The sequence below is a fragment of the Lampris incognitus genome, chromosome 5 (assembly GCF_029633865.1).
Source record: "Lampris incognitus isolate fLamInc1 chromosome 5, fLamInc1.hap2, whole genome shotgun sequence".
In the NCBI taxonomy this organism is placed as follows: domain Eukaryota; kingdom Metazoa; phylum Chordata; class Actinopteri; order Lampriformes; family Lampridae; genus Lampris; species Lampris incognitus.
Genome location: NC_079215.1, coordinates 67837905 through 67864713, shown reverse-complemented (window position 1 = coordinate 67864713; position 26809 = coordinate 67837905). Strand labels below are relative to the sequence as shown.

The 26809-nt window shown below is 47.1% G+C and overlaps 1 protein-coding gene across 2 annotated transcripts in view; it reads right to left on the bottom strand.

Moving 5' to 3' along the window:
- Positions 1 to 26809, bottom strand: part of tpcn3 (two pore segment channel 3) — a 62858-nt gene that overhangs the window by 23299 nt on the left and 12750 nt on the right. Inside the window, exons 1-8 of one of the 2 annotated variants that reach the window (XM_056280170.1) lie at positions 24938 to 25069; positions 14556 to 14638; positions 11800 to 11914; positions 10414 to 10542; positions 6312 to 6428; positions 5625 to 5743; positions 2928 to 3029; positions 2204 to 2330 (exon numbers count right to left, since the gene is read on the bottom strand). In XM_056280170.1, coding sequence (XP_056136145.1) covers positions 2204 to 2330; positions 2928 to 3029; positions 5625 to 5743; positions 6312 to 6428; positions 10414 to 10542; positions 11800 to 11914; positions 14556 to 14638; positions 24938 to 25036 — 891 coding nt within the window. In that variant the 5' untranslated portion in view covers positions 25037 to 25069. Of the gene's footprint in view, positions 1 to 2203; positions 2331 to 2927; positions 3030 to 5624; positions 5744 to 6311; positions 6429 to 10413; positions 10543 to 11799; positions 11915 to 14555; positions 14639 to 24937; positions 25070 to 26809 lie in introns of those variants that run through there. The other variant, XM_056280171.1, reaches the window with a different exon arrangement.

Here is a 26809-nt window from a genome sequence, read left to right as displayed (position 1 = left end):
GACAAGGAGACTTGGTGGGGGAACGAGGAAGTACAGCAAAGTATACAGAGGAAGAGGTTGGCAAAGAAGAAGTGGGATAGTCAGAGAGATGAAGAAAGTAGACAGGAGTACAAGGAGATGCAGCGTAAAGCGAAGAGAGAGGTGGCAAAGGCAAAGGAAAAGGCGTATGGTGAGTTGTATGACAGGTTAGACACTAAGGAAGGAGAAAAGGACTTGTACCGATTGGCTAGACAGAGGGACCGAGCAGGGAAGGATGTGCAGCAAGTTAGGGCGATCAAGGATAGAGATGGAAATGTGCTGACAAGTGAGGAGAGTGTGCTGAGAAGGTGGAAGGAATACTTTGAGGGGCTGATGAATGTGGAAAATGAGAGAGAGAGAAGGTTGGATGATGTGGGGATAGTGAATCAGGAAGTTCAGCGGATTAGCAAGGAGGAAGTGAGGGCAGCTATGAAGAGGATGAAGAGTGGAAAGGCAGTTGGTCCTGATGACATACCTGTGGAGGCATGGAGGTGTTTAGGAGAGATGGCAGTGGAATTTTTAACTAGATTGTTTAACACAATCTTGGTGTGGACATGTGTGGAGGAGAGATGCTGGGTATATTGGGAGAAGGATGCTGAATATGGAGCTGCCAGGGAAGAGGAGAAGAGGAAGGCCAAAGGGGATGTTTATGGATGTGGTGAGGGAGTACTTGCAGGTGGCTGGTGTGACAGACGAAGATGCAGAGGACAGGAAGAGATGGAAACGGATGATCCACTGTGGCGCCCCCTAACGGGAGCAGCCAAAGGTAGTAGTAGTAGTAGACAGTACTGCTATCAACAAATCACTGTCCCCTGCATCTGACTCGGCAGCACCTACTCCGGCCCCTCTTCTCCCCATTCCTCTCGACCTCCCTACCCCTCCCCCTGATCGCTGCCTCTCCCGGTTTGTTCCAGTTGCCCCTACCACTATCTCTGAACTCATCAGCGCATCAAAATCCACGACCTGCTCCCTTGATCCCCTCCAAACCCCCCTACTGAAGAAATGCCTCCCTGCCCTATGCCCCTACCTCACCAACCTTTTCAATTCCTCACTGTCCAATGGAATTGTCCCCTCTGCCTTCAAAACCGCCGCTGTCACCCCAATTCTCAAGAAACCCGGTCTTGATCCATCCTGCCTCAACCACTACCGGCCAATCTCCAACCTCCCCTTCCTCTCAAAAACTCTGGAACGCATTGTCGCCACACAACTCCAAACCTACCTACACTCCAACAACCTACTCGAACCCCTCAAGTCCGGTTTTCGCCCACTCCACTGCACTGAAACTGCACTCCCTAAAGTACTCAATGAGTACTCAAAGTACTCAATGCTAGCTCTATCAAGAGACTCCAATTGGTCCAGGATGCATCCGCCCGACTAAACTTTCACCAAATCCTGGCACCACATCACCCCGGTCCTAAAAGACCTCCACTGGCTACCCATCTCCCACCGGATCAATTACAAACTCCTGGTTCTTACTTATAAAGCCCTTCACAAACTGGCTCCCCCATACCTCACCGACCTCCTCTCCCCCTACCAACCCTCTCGGTCCCTCAGATCCACCTCAGCCTCCCTTCTCTCTACCCCCAGGTCCAACCTCCATGCTTTGGTGACCGAGCCTTCTCCAAGGCAGCTCCCAGGCTCTGGACCTCACTCCCCCAAATCATTAGAGACTCAGAATCCCTCCCACTCTTCCAATCACATCTCAAGACACACCTCTTCCTTTTCTCCATTGCCTTCTCATGCCCCCCCCTCCTCTCATCCACCCCTAATCTGAGGCAGACTAGGGACTCGGCCCGCTGCCCCCTCCTCTTGGAACTCTCTCCCCAAGCACACCAGACACTGCTGCGATCTGCCCACATTCACGTCATTAATCAGGACTCACCTCTTCAGACGTTATCTGTTATTTACACGATTTATGATGTTTGCTTTTCTTCCCCTTTTGTATGTGTCTAAGTGGGAGAGTACTACTGGCGTCGTGTGTGGCTGCCGCTTCCCCCTCTCGTAGCCGCCCTTCCCATCCACCCCTGTATGTCTGTGTTGTGTTTATCTGTTGTCTTGTTTCACCCCGTTTATTGTAAAGCCACTTTGAGTGTTAGAAAAGCGCTATATAAGTTTAATTTATTATTATTAGTTGTAGTAGTAGTTTTAGTAGTAGTAGTAGGAAAGATGTCAATGTGAATGTTACCTTCAGGTATTTTTTGTAGTTGTTGTAGACAACAGCCAGGAAGACGGACATGAAGATGTAGGTATTGATGAGAATGTATAAAATGAAGAAAACTGCAAAGAAGAAGCTGGCGTTGTACGCAGGCATCCTGTGTCAAAATACAACCACATTTTAATTTTCTAACAACATCAGAGAATTGGTGCAGTCAAATTCTGTATAAGCAAAGTGAAAACAAACATAGTACACAGACTACAGTACCTCTAACAGTACTAACATAGTACCACAGTACATACCGATACACATGGTACACAGACTACAGTACCTCTAACAGTACTAACATAGTACCACAGTACATACTGATACACAGACTACAGTACCTCTAACAGTGCTAACATAGTACCACAGTACATACTGATACACAGACTACAGTACCTCTAACAGTACTAACATAGTACCACAGTACATACTGATACACAGACTACAGTACCTCTAACAATACTAACATAGTACCACAGTACATACTGATACACATGGTACACAGACAACAGTACCTCTAACAGTACTAACATAGTACCACAGTACATACTGATACACATGGTACACAGACAACAGTACCTCTAACAATACTAACATAGTACCACAGTACATACTGATACACAGACTACAGTACCTCTAACAGTACTAACATAGTACCACAGTACATACTGATACACGTGGTACACAGACAGGATGTATAAAGCCTTACATGACGTCTGGGCTGTTGGCTGTGGTCACGAGGACGTACAGGTCGAAGACGATTTCCAGGTAGTTGGTGAAATATGGACGTCCCTCTGTGGTGGTCAGGCCTCTGCAGAGACATTTCACATATCAAATACCGCAGCAACGACCAGCACCAGTACGCCAAACAAAAATGACATGCATTTTTACTTCCATTAAACCAGTGAGAACAGTTACAACAAAAAACTCATCAGGAGACTAGTACTTGTACAAAGGGATAATCTGCCTCCATGGAGTGTGTTTAAAAAAGTGGATATAAAAAAATCTACACACCCCTGTTAAAATGACAGGATTTTGTGATGCAAAAAATTAAACCAAGATCGATCTTGTCAGATTTTTCCCACTTTTCTTTTAAAGTTACAGCCTATAAAAATAAAGTGAAAAACAACCACACAGAAAAGAAAAATACAACACAATAACCTGCTTGCATAAGTGTGCACACCCTTTTATAACATGTTAAGCTCATGTTGACTAGTAGGTAGTATTCTTTGTCGGTGACAACAGAGTCTTACACCACTGGATCAACAGCAGTCTTGTAATCCTCAGACCACGCCCCCTCATCAGTGGACATACATTTCCCCAATTGCAACTCTTCACCCAGACAATGGAGGCTCTCCCCACAATTGTTAACCAACATGAATTTAAGAAATGCTTTTCAGTTGAAATCTCACTTTCTTCAGACGAACGACATGCCAGATATTGCAAGAGGTACCTTGCAGGAAACGTGCAAGGCCTACCTGCGGGGGCAAGCTACCTTTTGTGCTTCTCAGCTGAAAACAGCAGAATCTACCAGATTGACAGAGATATCGGATCAGCTCCAGAGGGTCGATATGCAATATGCCTCCACTCCCACCTCAACGCTTTACAGCCAACGACTTAAGCTGCAGACCGAGTTCGATCTCGTGTCAACCACCAAGATGGAAAGACAATTATTACAATCAAGGCAACGCTACTTGGACATGGGAGAAAAAGCAGGTAAACTTCTCGCTGACAAGGCCAGGACAGAAGCTCTCTCAAGACTGATCCCCCGGATAAAATCACCACTGTGGATTATTTTCTCCTACCCAAAAATGGTGAATGACGTTTTTCAAAATTTTTATTCTGACCTTTATTCCTCTGAATACTACCTGAAGTCTGGAATGGCCACAGCCCTCTGGAGCTGATCACGTTTCCCAGAATCAGTGTCAATTTCACCAATGAGCTGGGAGCTCTGATTTCAGCCAATGAAGTAAGGGAGGCAGTCAGACTGCTGCAAAATGGTAAATCCCCAGGCCCGGACGGATACGTAGTAGAGTTTTATAGAGAATATTCAAATTTAATCTCTCTGCTTTTAGCTTATGTTTACAATGAATCCTCCACTAATGGCCAACGACCTTCCGACTTTATCTGAAGCCACCATCTGTCTCTTACTAAAAAAAGAAAGAAGATAAAGACCCTCTTGAATGTAACAGTTACAGGCCCATATCTCTCTTAAATGCAGACCAAAAGATTCTAGCAAAGGTTTTAGCTTCACATTTACAACAGGCCCTACCAAATTTGATTCCAACAGACCAAACTGGTTTTATGAACGGAAGGAGCTCCTCTTATAACACCACACGGCTGCTCAAAATAATCGGCTCTCCCAACCTTGACACTCCTGAGGTGATATCTTTAGATGCTGAAAAGGTTTTGGACAGAGTTGATTGGAGATACCTTTATTATGTGTTAGAAAGGTTTGGTTTTAGCTCCGACATTATTGCATGGATTAGACTACTCTATGAAGCTCCTGTTGCTTGTGTTCTCACCAATGGCATGAGGTCTCCCCCCTTTGCTCTCCACCGCGGCACCAGACAGGGGTGCCCTCTCTCTCCCCTCTTATTCGCCATTGCCATCGAACCCCTAGCCATTTGGCTTCAAGAGGAGAGGAGGTTTCAGGGCATCACCAGGATGGGTATACTTAAAAACTGTCCATATATGCAGACGATCTGCTTTTGTATGCATCCATCCCAGTTTCATCCCTCCCGGTTGTCAAAGACATTTTAACTCAATTCAGCAAACACTCCGGATATAAGTTAAATTTCCAGAAAAGTGAAATCCTCCTCATCAACGCTTTGTCCAAGAAAATACCCCAGTCTGTCATCCTATTCAGAGTATTCTCTGAAGGTTTTAAATACTTCAGAGTTTATCACCATCTGATTTAATGCCCTTTTTGCCAAAAACTTTCAAACCTTTGTCAATAAATGTAAACTTGACATAATTTGCTGGTCCTCTCTCCCCTTGTCCTTAATTGGCCACACACACACACATATACAGTACCAGTCAAACATCTGGACGCACGTACTCATGGTAGGGTTTTTCTTTACAAAATGTCACTAAGTGCGAAATGAAACAACTTGTTGACATTCTCACACACACACACACACACACACACACACACACACCGATGGTGGCGTGAACCGTACAAGGCAACAACCAGCTCATCAGGAGCTATTAGGGGTTAGGTGACTTCCTCAGGGACACCTTGGCATTTTTGCAGGAGGAGCTGAGGATCAAAGTGGCAACCCTCCAGTTGCCAGATGACCTACGCTACTCCCTGAGCTACTGCCCCAATATATAGATCGATCAATAGATTGATAGACAGATCAGTAGCGAGTTTTTTTAAAGGTAAGAGTGGTTGAAAGCTCACCGCTTCCCAAACAGTTTGAGGGCCATGAGAGAGAAGATGAGGACGCTGAACATGAAGAGGAGGAAGACGTAGAGGATCTGAGGAAGGGCGTTCCGGATGCTTCTGAAGGCCCTGCGGAGCTGCAGACAGATGACATGCCAGAGAAAATATTACAAGGATGGACAGTGTGCCATCCGTTTAATGCAGAAATATAATCCATACTTGTTCTACAGTTCGTACGGAAAACAAAGCCATGGCACCAAGAAAAAAGAGCAAAACCCAGTGAAGAAGTTAGTGGAGAACGATATATACCCAACATCTGTACAACCTAGAGCAGTGGTTCTCCATCAGGCCCTCAAGTAGCAGCAGTGCAGCTGGTTTTCTATTCTAGCAGGTGACTCATTACATTCACGTGTTGTTCCAGCTATTCAGCTTCCAGTCAGGGAGTTTCACAGCTGGAACAACGGGTGAGTCTAATGAAGAACCTGCTACCACAGACAACCAGCTGCACTGCTGCTACTTGAGGACCTGATTGAGAACCACTGGATTTGAGGAGAGCAGAATTTTTTCCCTTGGTTCTATGCTGCCACAAAGTCAAAGGAGACTTAACATTTGTCAAACTGTTTTCATTCTGAAGAGTGATTCTGTGGTGGTTTGAAGAAAGAGGGGTTCTGCTGTTGTCTGTGGTTGTGAGGGTGAGACGGCTACCTGTCGTCCCTCCGTCACGTTGACCAACAGCAGTGGGCGAAGAACCCGCGACCAGCGCACCGCGTAGTAACCCGTAGACCTCAGCGCTCCATAGACTATCATGTCCAGCATGGTCAACTGAGAGAGAGAGACAGAGAGAGAGACAGACAGAGAGACAGACAGACAGACAGACAGGAAGACAGACAGACAGACAGGCAGACAGCGAGAGAGAGAGAGATAACTTTCCATCCTCAAAAGCTTTTCCGATCTTTTTTACAACCCTCTTCGGTTTTTGGCGTCCGGACAACGTCCTCATGGAGTTGTGTGGTCAGGTCTTTGGTCTTCATGGCAGCAGGTCTGATCATTTCATGTTTTAGTTGGACTGACACGTGAGCGTCTCTTTTTCTTTTTTATACCTTTATTCGACAGTCATGGTGGAAGTGAGGGAGGACATGCAGGTGGGGACAGAGGAAAATGCAGAAGACAGGAAGACATGGAAAGGGGTGATCCGCTGTGGCGCCCCCTAACGGGAGCAGCCGAAAGTAGTAGTAGTAGAGATTAGACAGTCATAGTGGAGGCAAACAGGAAGTGGGGGGAGAGAGAGGGGTATCACATGCAACAAAGGTCACCAGCTGGATTCGAACCGGCGACTTCGCAACCATGTGGTGATGTGGTGGTATGCACTCTAACCATTCAGCTATGGAGACACGTCACAAGTGTCTCTTTTTAATGTAGTTATAATTATTCATCATATATTTATACTTATTTATAGTATATTTATAATTATTTATCATATATTTGTAATTATTTTTAATATATTTATAATTATTTTTAATATATTTATACTTATTTATAATATATTTAGAATTATTTTTAATATATTTATACTTATTTATAATATATTTATAATTGTTTTTAATATATTTATACTTATTTATAATATATTTGTAATTATTTTTAATGCATTTATACTTATTTATAATATATTTGTAGTTATTTTTTAATATATTCATAATTATTTATAATATATTTAGAATTATTTTTAATATATTTATACTAATTTATAATATATTTGTAGTTATTTAATATCCATTTAGTGTGATGTGTAAAGGAATGTGGATATACTGAAGCTATTTAAAGCTGCTCCAAGGAGTTTGGTCTCATTGTCGACTTCACGTCGCCTCCAGAGCAAAGTACAAGTGTCTGACGTGGTCTGACGGACCTGCCCTCATCCTCTGACAGGTGACGTAGCAGTGCAGTGGAGCAGAGGGGGAGACGGAGGGCTGTTTTGTACAGTCGTTAGCTCATGTATCTCTACCCATGTCTGTGTGACGGGGACTCCGACCAGCAGACAGACATGACACAAACATCATATACACATATCTGAACTTCTCACCGAGGAGCTCGTGTGATGACGTCACTCACATACAGACGTCCCAATTAAACAAAGACTGATGAATAATCAGTGAAAACCTCCCACAGAAGCCTTACGTCGTTCACCTGAAGAGGGGGGCACTTATGGGTTGGGTAGTTTGCAGGTTTTTGCGACGGTTGTGAAGATATGCGGGTGGTGTTAAAGCAGGATATGAACCGAGACTACGGCAACATTCCCTTCATGTAGACTCTGTCAGGCCGCTGCTAAATCTACTCTTTCCTCCCCGAGACACAGACGTCTTCTCCAGAAGGGAGCAGCAGGGCAAGTTTCACTTCCTCCATCACCAACACTGCTGATGAAAGCAACAGTGTGGAGGTCAAAGGTCAGACACACAGCAGCCTGACAACAACTGGAACACACATATATATATATATAAAATACTTGAGGGTTACATTTATATAGGGCTTTTCTAGACACCCAAAGTGCTTCACAGTGAAGGGGGTAACTCACTTCAACCACCACCAATGTGCAGCACCACCTGGGTGGTGCACGGCGGAAGGCTCACCACACATCAGCTTGAGGTGGAGAGGGAGGAGTCATTGAGCCAGTTACATGGGGGGTGATCAGGTGGCCAGATGGGGAGAGCCAGGTTGGGAGTGTTGCCAGGACACCGGGGGACCCCCTATGTTTTGTGATAAGTGCCATGGGGTCTTTAATGACCACAATGAGTCAGGACCTCGGTTTACCGTCTCATCTGAAGGACGGCGTCTCCTACAGTAGTGTCCCTGTCACTGCACTGGGGTTTTGTTTTTGTTGTTTTAGGACCAGAGGGAGGACTTCCCCCAGCTAGCCCACCAACACCACTTCCAGCAGCAACTCGGTTTTCAGAGCCAGGGTACATGTCGGCATGGCTGCCGGCAGAGCTTCTGGTTTCAAAGGTGCTGACGAGGGAAAACTGTGGAGGCTAAAGGTTATTTCACAACAAAGCCGGAAGCTTCTGGTTTCAAAGGTGCTGACGAGGGAAAATGGCCAAAGGTTATTTTAAACAACCGGCTCCAAACTCCTCTCAGCACTTTTTCCATCCTGCCGCTACTTCAGCAACTCTGAGGAATTCTCAGGAACGCTGACGTTCTGATGGACTGACTCACTGCCACTGCAGATGCATTTTCCGGCGAACCGTCCTGAGTTCATCCCATGTCTGCTTTCACCGGGGCATCAACATCAGCACAGTTAAGAAAGACGTTTTATTTGTCACCGTAAGCAAGCACCCAACGAAACGCATCCTCTGCTGCATGTAACCAGCAGGGGGCAGCTGCAGCGCCCGGGGACCCACTCCGCTTCTTCTTTCCACTGCCTTGCTCAGGGGCACAGACAGGAGCACTAACCCTAACACGCATGTCTTTTTGATGGTGGGAGGAAACTGGAGCAGCCGGAGGAAACCGGAGCAGACACGGGGAGAATGTGCAAACTTCCGTTTCACGTGTGATTTGGGGACTGTCATGAAAACAACTGCTGCACTTCAGCGGGGAACACACCGGAAGACTTTTAAAGTCCTAATCGACTGGGGAAAGACTCGCTGTCACACATTTAATGACTGACTTTGGTGGACTTCATCTCATATAAATCCAGGTTTTCACCAACATAAGGAGGAATTACTCCACTGTAGTAATTATTTAATGGTTATTAGCCCCTCCCACCAAATGGGCACCCATCCTATCAGAAGGATCAACAATGCTAGCCCCGCTCGCCAGGCGCTAGGCATCAAGTTCCTTCAACCAGAAAGATGACCATAGCCCCTCCCATCAGATGACCATGATTAGCCCCTCCCATCAGATGATCATGATTAGCCCCTCCCAACAGATGATCATCATTAGCCCCTCCCATCAGATGATCATGATTAGCCCCTCACATCAGATGATCATGATTAGCCCCTCCCATCAGATGACCCTGATTAGCCCCTCCCATCCGTTAACCATGATTAGCCCTTCCCATAGGTTGACCATGATTAGCCCCTCCCATCAGATGACCATGGTTAGCCCCTCCCATCAGATGACCATGATTAGTCCCTCTCATCAGATGATCATGATTAGCCCCTCCCATCCGTTGACCATGAGTAGCCCTTCCCAACAGATGACCATGATTAGCCCCTCCCATCAGATGATCATGATTAGCCCCTCCCAACAGATGATCATCATTGGCCCCTCCCATCAGATGATCATGATTAGCCCCTCCCAACAGATGATCATCATTAGCCCCTCCCATCAGATGACCATGATTAGCCCCTCTCATCAACTGATCATGATTAGCCCCTCCCATCAGATGATCATCATTAGCCCCTCCCATCAGATGATCATCATTAGCCCTTCCCATCAGATGATCATGATTAGCCCCTCCCATCAGATGATCATCATTAGCCCCTCCCATCGTATGATCATCATTAGCCCCTCCCATCAGATGACCATTATTAGCCCTTCCCATCAGATGATCATCATTAGCCCTTCCCATCAGATGATCATGATTAGCCCCTCCCATCAGATGATAATCATTAGCCCCTCCCATCGTATGATCATCATTAGCCCCTCCCATCAGATGACCATTATTAGCCCCGCCCATCAGATGATCATGATTAGCCCCTCCCAACAGATGATCATCATTGGCCTTTCCCATCAGATGACCACGATTAGCCGCTCCCATCAGATGATCACTATTAGCCCCTCCCATCAGATGACCATGTAAGGAGCCTCCTACCAGCAGGATGATCATGATGCAGATATTTTTGGGGTCTTTCCAGAACTTGTCTGGTGGGATGACCTTGGCATAGTGAACCAAACGAAGAGTGAAGATTAACAGACAGATCAGCTCCATCAGCATGGTGGCCTAAAGAAAGAGAAAGACCACATGACAATAACAAGGAGGTTTCAAATGTGGAACAGGATTAACAACTTACAAAGATATTGATGCAGAATCGATACGTTTCCTAGGTATCCATCACCCAAGTGCTTACGATGCATAAAGCTTTTATGAGGACTCTGCAGGAACAACCACTATGCACACATGAAGTGAACAGATTAGTCCAGATTAGCCCAGTTCTGACAGGCAAACTTGTTGGCTTTTATTGTGAAGTCCAAAGTAAAGAGCAGCTCATCGTCAGTGGCTGCGATGAGAAGCTCTACATTCACATGTTGAGCTGCAGTCTGCTGACTACACCAGCTCAGTACTGGACTAGCACCGGAACTGGTCTGTTAACGGTGTCGGGGGGTTCACATTAAAGCTAATGGGTTCTGGTTTGCTCCTGCATCATCTAGAAAACTGAATTTTTAACTTTTGTGTCTATTTTCATGCTCATTTTATTTTCCATCTTGAATTTTTAATATACCTGTATGTTTTTACATGAATACCAACCCTCCCCCTTTTTCTCCCCGACTGTACCCGGCCAATCACCCCACTCTCTGAGCCGTCCCGGTCTCTGCTCCACCTCCTCTGCTGATCCGGGGAGGGCTGCAGACTACCACATGCCTCCTCCCATACATGTGGAGTCACCAGCCGCTTCTTTTCACCTGACAGTGAGGAGTTTCACCAGGGGGACGTAGCGCGTGGGAGGATCACGCTATTCCCCCCAGTTCCTCCTCCCCCCCGAACAGGTACCCCGACTGACCAGAGGAGGCGCTAGTGCAGCGACCAGGACACATACCCACATCCGACTTCCCACCTGCAGACATGGTCAATTGTGTCTGTAGGGACGCCCGACCAAGCCGGAGGTAACACGGGGATTTGAACCGGCGACCCCCGTGTTGGTAGGCAACAGAATAGACCACCACGCCACCCGGACGCCCCTATTTCTTTTTACATGAATCTTTCTGCAGCTGCGATATGTAATTTTCTGACAGGATGCTGTTCTCCTCTGAGTTGATATTATGTGGTCCAATCTAACGGAATCTATCAGAACCACTGGAATCACAGATGTCCAGGAAGAGTTTTGTCACTGTGATATAAAGGTGGGAATTATTGGGGGGGTTTTCTGTCCACATGTGATGAAGAGTGTAATGAATCACAAGTCAATCATCACACGGTGAAGACTCGTCTCCGCCGTGTTGTGTTGCTTGGTTTTATCGGGAATGTGAAAGTGTTGCGCACCCAGACTGGAAGAGGGACCACCGCCGGCTCCTCGAAGATGGCCAGAGAGAGGTCCAGCAGGATGAAGAGGTAGAGCAGGACTTGGAGAGCCCAGTGGTTGTAGAGAAGATAGAGTCTGGAGACCAGCCATCAGACAGGACAAGACAAGACAAGACAAGTCCTGTCAGTAAGGTGAGTCTTTATGAATACATTAAAGATGATGTGAAATGAAAATGTACTTTTTCCACTTGTTAGCTCAGCTCCCCACTCAGATCATGAAGCTGTTCAGCAGCTTCTGCCAAACGCCATCTTTACTTACATCTTACATCAGAATCTCATCAGCTTGAATTCCTCGTAAACAGCCGAGACTTGGTGATTGAGTCCCAAACGCCAAGCGGGTGGGCGAGGGGCATTCCAAGTGGTAATATCATAAAATGTTTTGCACCATCCAATCAAATCAAATCCCTCCATATCCCACCCTCACATCCTGTTTTACCTGGGAATATGTATCATTACAGACGCAAGAGCTAGGCTGGGTTATAGGTAGGGGTGTCTGGGGAAGGCGGAGTTATATGTAGAGGTATGTGCGGTGGGTGCAGTAATATGTAGGGGTATTTGAGGTAGATGGAGTTATATGTAGGGGTATCTAGGAAAGGCAGCATTTTCTGTAGGGGTAGCTGGGGTAGGTGGAGTCATATGTTGGGTATCTGGGGTAGGCAGATTTATATGTAGGGGTATCTGGGGAAGGTTAAGTTATATATGGAGGTATCTGGGGGAGTTTGAGTTACATGTGGGGGTATCTGGGGTGGAATTTTTTGTTGGGGTAGGCAGAGTTATATGTAGAGGTATCTGCGGTGGGTGCAGTAATATGTAGGGGTATTGGAGGTAGATGGAGTTATATGTAGGGGTATCCAGGATAGGCAGAGTTATAGCAGAGGTAACTGAGGTAGGTGGAGGAGAAAAGGATTGGCTAGACAGAGGGAGCGAGCTGGGAAGGATGTGCAGCAGGTCAGGGTGATGAAGGATAGAGATGGAAATGTGCTGACAAGCGAGGAGAGTGTGGCGAGGAGGTGGAAGGAGTACTTGGAAAGTGAGAGGATGCCTGAGGAGTGGAGAAGAAGCATACTGGTACCGAGTTTCAAGAACAAGGGTGATGTGCAGAACTGTAGCAACTACAGAGGTATAAAGTTGATCAGCCACAGCATGAAGATTTGGGAAAGAGTAATAGAAGCTAGGTTAAGAGGAGGAGAGGTGATGATCAGCCACAGCATGAAGATATGGGAAAGAGTAATAGAAGCTAGGTTAAGAGGAGAGGTGATGATCAGCAGCAGCAGTATGGTTTCATGCCAGGAAAGAGCACCACAGATGTGGTGTTTGCTTTGAGAATGTTGATGGAGAAGTATAGAGAAGGCCAGAAGGAGTTACACTGTGTCTTTGTAGATTTAGAGAAAGCATATGACAGGGTGCCGAGAGAGGAGGTGTGGTATTGTATGAGGAAGTCAGGAGTTGCAGAGAAGTATGGAGGAGTGGTGCAGGACATGTATGAGGGAAGTGTGACAATGGTGAGGTGTGTGGTTGGAATGACAGATGGGTTCAAGGTGGAGGTGGGACTGCATCAAGGATCGGCTCTGAGCCCTTTCTTGTTTGCAATGGTGATGGACAGGTTGACGGACAAGATCAGACAGGAGTCTCCATGGACGATGATGTTTGTGGATGACCTTGTGATCTGTAGCGAGAGTAGGGTGCAGGTGGAGGAGAGCCTGGAGAGGTGGAGGTATGCACTGGAGAGAAGAGGAATGAAAGTCAGTAGGAGCAAGACGGAATACCTATGCGTGAATGAGAGGGAGGACAGTGGAATGGTGAGGATGCAAGGAGTGGAGGTAACAAAGGCATGTGAGTTTAAATACCTGGGGTCAACTGTCCAAAGTAACGGGGAGTGCAGTAGAGAGGTGAAGAAGAGAGTGCAGGCAGGGTGGAGTGGGTGGAGAAGAGTGTCAGGAGTGATGTGTGACAGAAGGGTACCAGCAAGAGTTAAAGGGAAGGTTTACAAGATGGTAGTGAGACCAGCTATGTTGTATGGTTTGGAGACAGTGGCACTGATGAAAAGACAGGAGGTGGAGCTGGAGGTGGCGGAGGTGAAGATGATAAGATTTTCACTGGGAGTGATGAAGAAGGACAGGATTAGGAAGGAGTAGAGAGATGCTGGGTATATCGGGAGAAGGATGCTGAATATGGAGCTGCCAGGGAAGAGGAGAAGAGGAAGGCCAAAGAGGAGGTTTATGGAGGTGGTGAGGGAGGTCATGCAGGTGGCTGGTGTGACAGAGGCAGATGCAGAGGACAGGAAGAGATGGAAACAGATGATGCGCTGTGGCGCCCCCTAACGGGAGCAGCTGAAAGTAGTCATAGACCTGAGGTAGGTAGAGTTACATATAGGGGTATCTGGGGTAGGGAGAGTATATGTAGGGGTGTTTGGGGTAGGTGGAGTTACATATAGGGGTATCTGGGGTAGGGAGAGTATATGTAGGGGTGTTTGGGGTAGGTGGAGTTACATATAGGGGTATCTGGGGTGGGGAGAGTATATGTAGGGGTGTTTGGGGTAGGTGGAGTTACATATAGGGGTATCTGGGATAGGGGGAGTGTATGTAGGGGTGTTTGGGGTAGGTGGAGTTACATATAGGGGTATCTGGGGTAGGGGGAGTATATGTAGGGGTGTTTGGGGTAGGTGGAGTTATATGTAGGTAGGGGTATCTGGGGTAGGGGGAGTTGAGCTTCCATACCTCACAGCCTGGGGCGTTGTGTCAAAGAAGATGTTTCTGTTGTATTGAGCATCTGACACGTAGACGGCCGCCAGATCCAAATCCTGAATCAGAAAATAAAAATCATGAAGGCTTCTCACAACACAGGATGTGAGGTCACAAACACCAGCTGGATATTTACATCCACCTTTATGTAACCGCAGAGCTACCTGAAAATGTACAGTGACAAAACTAGACACCAACTAAAGATAATGGCTTCACAAAACAGCACTATGATGAAACGTGTTGTGTACAGTATGAAAAGTGTCTTCATCCACTACCCTCCATCATGACGTTTTATGTCAAATGCGCAATGGCGCCCCTAGTGGACATGAAACAACAAGGACGCATTTGACAAATGACACTTCTTTTTTTGCCAAATGAAACTGGTGATCTCTACGGAGCCCTCTGACGGACCCCTCAGGGGACATTTCCCTTCCATGTCCCCTGAGGGCTCCGTAGAGCTCTGAAGGGAAATGTCCCCTGAGGGCTCCGTAGAGCTCTGACATGGAAGGGAAATGTCCCCTAAGGGGCTCCGTAGAACTCTGGAAGGGAAATGTCCCCTGAGGGCTCCGTAGAGCTCTGGAAGGGAAATGTCCCCCGAGGGGCTCCGTAGAGCTCTGAAGGGAAATGTCCCCTGAGGGGCTCCGTAGAGCTCTGACATGGAAGGGAAATGTCCCCTGAGGGGTCCGTCAGCGCTCTACGGAGCCCTCAGGGGACATGGAAGGGAAATGTCCTCTGAGGGCTCCGTAGAGCTCTGAAGGGAAATGTCCCCTGAGGGGCTCCGTAGAGCTCTGACATGGAAGGGAAATGTCCCCTGAGGGGTCCGTCAGAGCTCTACGGACCCCCTCAGGGGACATTTCCCTTCCATGTCCCCTGAGGGGTCCGTAGAGCGCTGAAGGGAAATGTCCCCTGAGGGCTCCGTAGAGCTCTGACATGGAAGGGAAATGTCCCCTAAGGGGCTCCGTAGAGCTCTGGAAGGGAAATGTCCCCTGAGGGCTCCGTAGAGCTCTGAATGGAAGGGAAATGTCCCCTGAGGGGCTCCGTAGAGCTCTGAAGGGAAATGTCCCCTGAGGGGCTCCGTAGAGCTCTGAATTCAGCGGCTGGGAAATCCAGCCGTCGGTGGCACGTGAGCCGCCAAGGCCAGTGATGGCAGAACTGAAGTAATCGGTGAGCGCGGCTCATCTCAACACCAGCCACCCTATCGACATCCTGAAGGAAGGATCCCCATCTGAGCTGAAGTCTGAGCAAACACGAAACACTTCCGGGTAGGACGAGTGTAACGTGCTCTGAGGCCACCTGTTTTTCTCGGCCCGCCAAGACAACTGCGCTCACCCGTTTCGTTTGAACGACGCTTTCTTAGGGTTATTCTCGGCCCACCAGGGGGCGCCATCGTGTCACTGACGCAAACTGCCGGCTTGAGGCGTAGTAGTACAAGTTCACAGTCAGCAAAACAGGGAACAGGCTGACATAAACATCAAGATTTGGGTTTGGCGATCCACATTCTAGGGCGGGTACCCGGGGTCTTGAGACCAACCAGAACCAGAATCATGTTTTAGTCGTTTAGGAAACTCGTCAAGCAGCTCAACCTGCATCACACCACATGCAGCGGAGTCGTAGCTAGCGGGACACCGACTACACCTGCTGCTGTTGGGGTTAAGCTGTTACAGTCCGGCACGTGACCCCTGGTGGTCAGCGATGGAACTACACCGTGAAGTAGCCGCTGACGCCTCTGCCACATGCCCCCTAGTGGTCAGCGATGGAACTACACAGTGAAGTAGCCGCTGACAACTCTGTCACATGCCCCCTAGTGGTCAGCGATGAAACTACACAGTGAAGTAGCCGCTGACGCCTCTGTCACATGCCCCCTAGTGATCAGCGATGGAACTACACAGTGAAGTAGCCGCTGACAACTCTGCCACATGCCCCCTAGTGGTTTGCGATGGAACTACACAGTGAAGTAGACGCTGACAACGCTGTCACGTGCCCCCTAGTGGTCAGCGATGGAACTACACAGTGAAGTAGCCGCTGACGCCTCTGTCCCATGCCCCCTAGTGGTCAGAGATGAAACTACGCAGTGAAGTAGACGCTGATGCCTGTGTGTCATCACTAAATCAATAGTATTTTTGAAAACAGACAGTATTGTGAGAGATAGCGCCACCGTGCTCAAGTTCAGTCAATATATTCTTACAACGCTAGCAGATTTGTGATGGGAAGCTCTGGAAAAAGAAAGACACCTATCGGTGCTCGCTTAGTGCAGACAACATATTTCAATGTCCTGATGATCTCACCAGACAGATCACTATTATAGATAATGTGTTGAGACTTCCACCAACACAAATTCCTGCTCTGTGTAAACTCCTAAAACTCCTAAATGTTGGACGTTCGTTAATGATTCGACATAATCAACATTTTCCCATCATGCACTTCATTCATGGAGGCATTTCCCCAAGTACCATAACAATATACTGGCAGCACACCCGCTTAGAATAACATTTGTTGTGTAGAGCGTTTACATGTGTTTATAGGTACAACTAGAAGAACCCCGCTACAATGTAGCGGTTTGGTTATCCACCCGTCTAAATCTCCCTCCTCTTCATCCTGCCAGCTAACCGCCTGCCCCCTGCCCCTAAACCCCCCCCCACTCCAGCTCCCTCCCTCCAAATGCTCAGAATCATCTGAAATGCCGAGAAAAGTGGTTTTTAGCCATTTTTAGAAAATGCACATTTTGCATAATTATGCATAATTATTTTAATTTCCTGCTATTTTCCTGGTCCTCTCTGGAACAATACCTACCACCTCCAAAAAAAATGAGGATCATAAGTGCATTTTTGCAAAAATGCATTTATTTTGCATAATGCCAAAACATTTCTAAGTCCCAGAAAAAAAAATTTATAGGCGAAAAAATCAAAGATGCTCAGAATCATCTGAAATGCCGAGAAAAGTGGTTTTAGCCATTTTTAGGAAAATGCATATTTTGCATATTTATGCATAATTAATTATGCATAATTTTAATGTTCTGCTATTTTTTAATAGGTGCCCCTGATCATCCCCAATAACCTCCAAAAAGAATCAAGGCCCCAAGTGCTTTAGTTTGGCCGTTTATAGACTCACACACAGACACACACCACACACCAGACACACATGGTGAAAATACAGGAGTAGAGATTCCTTTGGTGGTTTGACTTCCTCTCTCCCTCTCCCCCTCCCTCTCCCCCCCCCCCTCTCTCGCTCTCTGACGCAGATCCACTAAATCTCTTCCCAGGTGCATCACCCAGCACATTTACATGTACCACATGTCATGCATCAACATGACCTTGCTCTGTGTAACCTATGACGTCACATTATAATTCTGTTATTTTTGCGTGTTTGGTACATTTGACACCTGTTGCATGTGTGTCTGTCAGGTAGAGGGCTCCTCCTCCGCTGCTCTTCCGGAGTTTTCTCCCAGCAGGCTTTTCTGATGGGGTTTTTCTTGTGGACTTGTCCCTCATTGCAGTGCAGGTCTGGTTTAGAGGATGTCACGTGGTACACTGGTATATTGCAGGGACTGTAAAGCCCTGGTGACTACCTTGTGAATTCGGGCTATACAAATAAACTTGACTTATCCGTGATGTGCTTATATAAGACTGTTCTACATACATACTTTATCATAATCTCTCATGTAGTCTAGAACAAGCAGGCACACAGAAGATGGATGGAAGTGAAAACAGAATAGGAAGTTTGGAGGTTTGACATGAAAACCACAGATGCCTCATGCAGAAACAACCAACCAGAGGCAGTGAGGGAAATGAAAGCAGGAAAATAGATGTGATGTGTGTCAGGCCGGACCAGCTGCAACACTCTTCATCATTATTATGCATTTACCTAGCCCCTGTGGTCTTCACGCTTTTATTAAGGTTTAAATCTGAATTTTACTTTCATTTATTTATTTTTTTCTGTCCATTTCTTCTTTATCATTACTTTCTGTCCAATGCATTGCATTTTATGGGAGAAATGGCTACACAACTTTACAAAGAACCTCCATCAGCCTTCTCCCTGAAGTTTCTGTGATTTTATCCTTCATTACCTTCTTCCTCCTAAAAAGCTGCAGACTTTATTCAGCTTACTCTGAAGCTGCAGACTTTATTCAGCTTACTGTGAAACTACAGACTTTGTTCAGCTTACTGTGAAGCTGCAGAGTTTATTCACCTTAACGTGAAGCTGCAGACTTTATTCAGCTTACCGTGGAGCTGCAGACTTTATTCAGCTTACTGTGAAGCTGCAGACCTTATTCAGCTTACTGTGGAGCTGCAGACTTTATTCAGCTTACTGTGAAGCTGCAGACTTTATTCAGCTTACTGTGAAGCTGCAGACTTTATTCAGCTTACTGTGAAGCTGCAGACTTTATTCACCTTAACGTGAGGCTGCAGACTTTATTCAGCTTACTGTGAAGCTGCAGACTTTATTCAGCTTACTGTGAAGCTGCAGACTTTATTCAGCTTACTGTGAAACTACAGACTTTGTTCAGCTTACTGTGAAGCTGCAGACTTTATTCACCTCAACGTGAAGCTGCAGACTTTATTCAGCTTACCGTGGAGCTGCAGACTTTATTCAGCTTACTGTGAAGCTGCAGACCTTATTCAGCTTACTGTGGAGCTGCAGACTTTATTCAGCTTACTGTGAAACTACAGACTTTATTCAGCTTACTGTGAAGCTGCAGACTTTATTCAGCTTACTGTGAAGCTGCAGACTTTATTCAGCTTACTGTGGAGCTGCAGACTTTATTCAGCTTACTGTGGAGCTGCAGACTTTATTCAGCTTAATTTGGAGCTACAGACTTTATTCAGTTTACTGTGAAGCTGCAGACTCTATTCAGCTTACTCTGAAGCTGCAGACTTTATTCAGCTTACTGTGAAACTACAGACTTTGTTCAGCTTACTGTGAAGCTGCAGACTTTATTCACCTTAACGTGAAGCTGCAGACTTTATTCAGCTTACCGTGGAGCTGCAGACTTTATTCAGCTTACTGTGAAGCTGCAGACCTTATTCAGCTTACTGTGAAGCTGCAGACTTTATTCAGCTTACTGTGAAGCTGCAGACTTTATTCAGCTTACTCTGAAGCTGCAGACTTTATTCACCTTAACGTGAGGCTGCAGACTTTATTCAGCTTACTGTGAAGCTGCAGACTTTATTCAGCTTACTGTGAAGCTGCAGACTTTATTCACCTTAACGTGAGGCTGCAGACTTTATTCAGCTTACTGTGAAACTACAGACTTTGTTCAGCTTACTGTGAAGCTGCAGACTTTATTCAGCTTACTGTGAAACTACAGACTTTGTTCAGCTTACTGTGAAGCTGCAGACTTTATTCACCTCAACGTGAAGCTGCAGACTTTATTCAGCTTACCGTGGAGCTGCAGACTTTATTCAGCTTACTGTGAAGCTGCAGACCTTATTCAGCTTACTGTGAAGCTGCAGACTTTATTCAGCTTACTGTGAAGCTGCAGACTTTATTCAGCTTACTGTGAAACTACAGACTTTATTCAGCTTACTGTGAAGCTGCAGACTTTATTCAGCTTACTGTGAAACTACAGACTTTATTCAGCTTACTGTGAAGCTGCAGACTCTATTCAGCTTACTGTGGAGCTGCAGACTTTATTCAGCTTACTATGGAGCTGCAGACTTTATTCAGCTTACTGTGGAGCTGCAGACTTTATTCAGCTTAAGGTGAAGCTGCAGACTTTATTCAGCTTACTGTGGAGCTGCAGACTTTATTCAGCTTACTGTGAAGCTGCAGACTTTATTCAGCTTACTGTGGAGCTGCAGACTTTATTCAGCTTACTGTGGAGATGCAGACTTTATTCAGCTTACTGTGGAGCTGCAGACTTTATTCAGCTTACTGTGGGGCTGCAGACTTTATTCAGCTTACTGTGGGGCTGCAGACTTTATTCAGCTTACTGTGGAGCTGCAGACTTTATTCAGCTTACTGTGGAGCTGCAGACTTTATTCAGCTCACTGTGAAGCTGCAGACTTTATTCAGCTTACTGTGAAGCTGCAGACTTTATTCAGCTTACTGTGGAGCTGCAGACTTTATTCAGCTTACTGTGGACCTGCAGACTTTATTCAGCTTACTGTGAAACTACAGACTTTATTCAGCTTACTGTGAAGCTGCAGACTTTATTCAGCTTACTGTGAAACTACAGACTTTATTCAGCTTACTGTGAAGCTGCAGACTCTATTCAGCTTACTGTGGAGCTGCAGACTTTATTCAGCTTACTATGGAGCTGCAGACTTTATTCAGCTTACTGTGGAGCTGCAGACTTTATTCAGCTTAACGTGAAGCTGCAGACTTTATTCAGCTTACTGTGGAGCTGCAGACTTTATTCAGCTTACTGTGAAGCTGCAGACTTTATTCAGCTTACTGTGGAGCTGCAGACTTTATTCAGCTTACTGTGGAGATGCAGACTTTATTCAGCTTACTGTGGAGCTGCAGACTTTATTCAGCTTACTGTGGGGCTGCAGACTTTATTCAGCTTACTGTGGGGCTGCAGACTTTATTCAGCTTACTGTGGAGCTGCAGACTTTATTCAGCTTACTGTGGAGCTGCAGACTTTATTCAGCTCACTGTGAAGCTGCAGACTTTATTCAGCTTACTGTGAAGCTGCAGACTTTATTCAGCTTACTGTGGAGCTGCAGACTTTATTCAGCTTACTGTGGACCTGCAGACTTTATTCAGCTTACTGTGGAGATGCAGACTTTATTCAGCTTACTGTGAGGCTGCAGACTTTATTCAGCTTACTGTGGAGCTGCAGACTTTATTCAGCTTACTGTGAAGCCGCAGACTTTATTCAGCTTACTGTGGAGCTGCAGACTTTATTCAGCTTACCTTGGAGCTGCAGACTTTATTCAGCTTAATGTGAAGCTGCAGACTTTATTCAGCTTACTGTGAAGCTGCAGACTTTATTCAGCTTACTGTGAAACTACAGACTTTATTCAGCTTACCTTGGAGCTGCAGACTTTATTCAGCTTAATGTGAAGCTGCAGACTTTATTCAGCTTACTGTGAAGCTGCAGACTTTATTCAGCTTACTGTGAAGCTGCAGACTTTATTCAGCTTACTGTGAAACTACAGACTTTATTCAGCTTACTGTGAAGCTGCAGACTTTATTCAGCTTACTGTGAAGCTGCAGACTTTATTCAGCTTACTGTGGAGCTGCAGACTTTATTCAGCTTACTGTGGAGCTGCAGACTTTATTCAGCTTACTGTGGAGATGCAGACTTTATTCAGCTTACTGTGGAGCTGCAGACTTTATTCAGCTTACTGTGGGGCTGCAGACTTTATTCAGCTTACTGTGGGGCTGCAGACTTTATTCAGCTTACTGTGGAGCTGCAGACTTTATTCAGCTTACTGTGGAGCTGCAGACTTTATTCAGCTCACTGTGAAGCTGCAGACTTTATTCAGCTTACTGTGAAGCTGCAGACTTTATTCAGCTTACTGTGGAGCTGCAGACTTTATTCAGCTTACTGTGGACCTGCAGGCTTTATTCAGCTTACTGTGTAGATGCAGACTTTATTCAGCTTACTGTGAGGCTGCAGACTTTATTCAGCTTACTGTGGAGCTGCAGACTTTATTCAGCTTACCTTGGAGCTGCAGACTTTATTCAGCTTAATGTGAAGCTGCAGACTTTATTCAGCTTACTGTGAAGCTGCAGACTTTATTCAGCTTACTGTGAAACTACAGACTTTATTCAGCTTACTGTGAAGCTGCAGACTTTATTCAGCTTACTGTGAAGCTGCAGACTTTATTCAGCTTACTGTGGGGCTGCAGACTTTATTCAGCTTACTGTGGAGCTGCAGACTTTATTCAGCTTACTGTGGAGCTGCAGACTTTATTCAGCTTACTGTGAAGCTGCAGACTTTATTCAGCTTACTGTGGAGCTGCAGACTTTATTCAGCTTACTGTGAAGCTGCAGACTTTATTCAGCTTACTGTGGAGCTGCAGACTTTATTCAGCTTAACGTGAAGCTGCAGACTTTATTCAGCTTACTGTGAAACTGCAGACTTTATTCAGCTTACTGTGGAGCTGCAGACTTTATTCAGCTTACTGTGAGGCTGCAGACTTTATTCAGCTTACTGTGGAGCTGCAGACTTTATTCAGCATACTGTGAAGCTGCACACTTTATTCAGCTTACTGTGGAGCTGCAGACTTTATTCAGCTTACTGTGGAGCTGCAGACTTTATTCAGCTTACCTTGGAGCTGCAGACTTTATTCAGCTTAATGTGAAGCTGCAGACTTTATTCAGCTTACTGTGAAGCTGCAGACTTTATTCAGCTTACTGTGAAACTACAGACTTTATTCAGCTTACTGTGAAGCTGCAGACTTTATTCAGCTTACTGTGAAGCTGCAGACTTTATTCAGCTTACTGTGGGGCTGCAGACTTTATTCAGCTTACTGTGGAGCTGCAGACTTTATTCAGCTTACTGTGGAGCTGCAGACTTTATTCAGCTTACTGTGAAGCTGCAGACTTTATTCAGCTTACTGTGGAGCTGCAGACTTTATTCAGCTTACTGTGAAGCTGCAGACTTTATTCAGCTTACTGTGGAGCTGCAGACTTTATTCAGCTTAACGTGAAGCTGCAGACTTTATTCAGCTTACTGTGAAACTGCAGACTTTATTCAGTTTACTGTGGAGCTGCAGACTTTATTCAGCTTACTGTGGAGCTACAGACTTTATTCAGCTTACTGTGGAGCTGCAGACTTTATTCAGCTTACTGTGAAGCTGCAGACTTTATTCAGCTTAATGTGGAGCTGCAGACTTTATTCAGCTTACTGTGGAGCTGCAGACTTTATTCAGCTTACTGTGAAGCTGCAGACTTTATTCAGCTTACTGTGAAGCTGCAGACTTTATTCAGCTTACTGTGGAGCTGCAGACTTTATTCAGCTTAACGTGAAGCTGCAGACTTTATTCAGCTTACTGTGAAACTGCAGACTTTATTCAGCTTACTGTGGAGCTGCAGACTTTATTCAGCTTACTGTGGAGCTGCAGACTTTATTCAGCTTACTGTGGAGCTACAGACTTTATTCAGCTTACTGTGGAGCTGCAGACTTTATTCAGCTTACTGTGGAGCTGCAGACTTTATTCAGCTTACTGTGGAGCTACAGACTTTATTCAGCTTACTGTGGAGCTGCAGACTTTATTCAGCTTACTGTGGAGCTGCAGACTTTATTCAGCTTAATGTGGAGCTACAGACTTTATTCAGCTTACTGTGGAGCTGCAGACTTTATTCAGCTTACTGTGAAGCTGCAGACTTTATTCAGCTTACTGTGAAGCTGCAGACTTTATTCAGCTTACTGTGGAGCTGCAGACTTTATTCAGCTTAACGTGAAGCTGCAGACTTTATTCAGCTTACTGTGAAACTGCAGACTTTATTCAGCTTACTGTGGAGCTGCAGACTTTATTCAGCTTACTGTGGAGCTGCAGACTTTATTCAGCTTACTGTGGAGCTACAGACTTTATTCAGCTTACTGTGGAGCTGCAGACTTTATTCAGCTTACTGTGAAGCTGCAGACTTTATTCAGCCTAATGTGGAGCTGCAGACTTTATTCAGCTTACTGTGGAGCTGCAGACTTTATTCAGCTTACTGTGGAGCTGCAGACTTTATTCAGCTTACTGTGGAGCTGCAGACTTTATTCAGCTTACTGTGAGGCTGCAGACTTTATTCAGCTTAACGTGGAGCTGCAGACTTTATTCAGCTTACTGTGGAGCTACAGACTTTATTCAGCTTACTGTGGAGCTACAGACTTTATTCAGCTTACTGTGGAGCTGCAGACTTTATTCAGCTTACTGTGGAGCTACAGACTTTATTCAGCTTACTGTGGAGCTACAGACTTTATTCAGCTTACTGTGGAGCTGCAGACTTTATTCAGCTTACTGTGGAGCTACAGACTTTATTCAGCTTACTGTGGAGCTGCAGACTTTATTCAGCTTAACGTGGAGCTGCAGACTTTATTCAGCTTACTGTGGAGCTGCAGACTTTATTCAGCTTACTGTGAAGCTGCAGACTTTATTCAGCTTATTCAGGTTCGGTGTTTAAAGTTTCTGTCAAGGGGGAAATGTTATTTATGAAATCCAGACCGACTTAAAGTTCGTTCGAACCTTCAGTCCACCGGTAAGTGACACTTTATCGGGTTCTCATGGCTTTTTGTGTTGTCAGCGGTTTAATTAGAAACTCGTCAAAACAGCCGTGACAAATCTGCAGCGGGTGTGGAAATGTTGGGACGGGACGTCACAAGTCAAACTAACCCGTCTGCAGGGATCAGCCGCTTATGTCTACATGCAACCTGCACACGAGCCCTTCCGAACCCGACCCGAGAAACCCACTTTTACCTCTTGGCTGTTTGCAGACGGATTCCCTCCGTTAGAAATTCCTTTCCCAGTTCCCGAAGAGCCAGAAGGGAAGTTTTCCGTCCCGTTGGACTCGACCATCGCTGCGCTGCTTCGATATTCCACAAACTTTCCCCCCAACGGTCCCTGGCTGGGCTGGGCTGGGCTGGGCTGGGCTGGGCTGGGCTCGGCGTTGCGTGGCAGTTCTGCAGGATTTCCGTGTGGAGGATCTGCTTCTGACCCTTCCAGTAGTTTTGTGTAACTACAGCGCAGCGTCTCCCTCCATCATGTCCGGAGCTCTGCTCCGCAGCTGCTGCAGCCTGATGCGGAGTCTGCTCCGCCGTCACGTGACGCCGCGCGGGCCAGCCGAGTCCGCTCCGCCCTCGAGTGACGTCCCGCGGGCCTGCGGAAGTGACCGACAGGATAATCAGGTCCAGGTGCAGGTTCAGGTTCAGGTTCAGGTGCAGGTCCAGGTCCGGGTTCGTTGTTTGCTGTGCTTGGCATTGAGTCTATGGTGAAATATGAGCACAGCTGTGTGTTATGTTCCGAGCAGCTGTACCGTTCATACCGAGCTGGGTCTAGAACACGTGTTCCACACACACCGTGGAGAGGCTCCGCTGGGTCCTGATGGGGCAGGCAGGCTGCTGCTGGCTGCAGTTCTGGGTCCTGATGGGGCAGGTTGCTGCTGGCTGCAGTTCTGGGTCCTGATGGGGCAGGTTGCTGCTGGCTGCAGTTCTGGGTCCTGATGGGGCAGGTTGCTGCTGGCTGCAGTTCTGGGTCCTGATGGGGCAGGTTGCTGCTGGCTGCGGTTCTGGGTCCTGATGGGAAGGCAGGCTGCTGCTGGCTGCAGGTCTGGGTCCTGATGGGGCAGGCTGTTGCTGGCTGCAGTTCTGGTCCCTGATGGGGCAGACTGCTGCTGTCTGCAGTTCTGGGTCCTGATGGGGCAGACTGCTGCTGGCTGCAGTTCTGGTCCCTGATGGGGCAGATTGCTGCTGGCTGCAGTTCTGGTCCCGGATGGGGCAGGTTGCTGCTGGCTGCAGTTCTGGTCCCTGATGGGGCAGGCTGTTGCTGGCTGCAGTTCTGGTTCCTGATGGGGCAGGTTGCTGCTGGCTGCGGTTCTGGGTCCTGATGGGGCAGATTGCTGCTGGCTGCAGTTCTGGTCCCTGATGGGGCAGGTTGCTGCTGACTGCGGTTCTGGTCCCTGATGGGGCAGGTTGCTGCTGGCTGCGGTTCTGGTCGCTGATGTGGCAGGCTGTTGCTGACTGCGGTTCTGGTCCCTGATGGGGCAGGTTGCTGCTGACTGCGGTTCTGGTCCCTGATGGGGCAGGTTGCTGCTGACTGCGGTTCTGGTCCCTGATGGGGCAGGCTGCTGCTGGCTGCGGTTCTGGTCCCTGATGGGGCAGGCTGCTGCTGGCTGCGGTTCTGGTCCCTGATGGGGCAGGGAGGTTGCTGCTGACTGCGGTTCTGGTCCCTGATGGGGCAGGCTGCTGCTGGCTGCGGTTCTGGTCCCTGATGGGGCAGGTTGCTGCTGGCTGCGGTTCTGGTCGCTGATGTGGCAGGCTGTTGCTGACTGCGGTTCTGGTCCCTGATGGGGCAGGTTGCTGCTGACTGCGGTTCTGGTCCCTGATGGGGCAGGCTGCTGCTGGCTGCAGTTCTGGTCCCTGGTGGGGCAGGCTGCTGCTGGCTGCAGTTCTGGTTCCTGATGGGGCAGGCAGGCTGCTGCTGGCTGCAGTTCTGGTCCCTGATGGGGCAGGCAGGCTGCTGCTGGCTGCGGTTCTGGTCCCTGATGGGGCAGGTTGCTCCTGATGGGGCAGGTTGCTGCTGGCTGCGGTTCTGGTCCCTGATGGGGCAGGTTGCTCCTGATGGGGCAGGTTG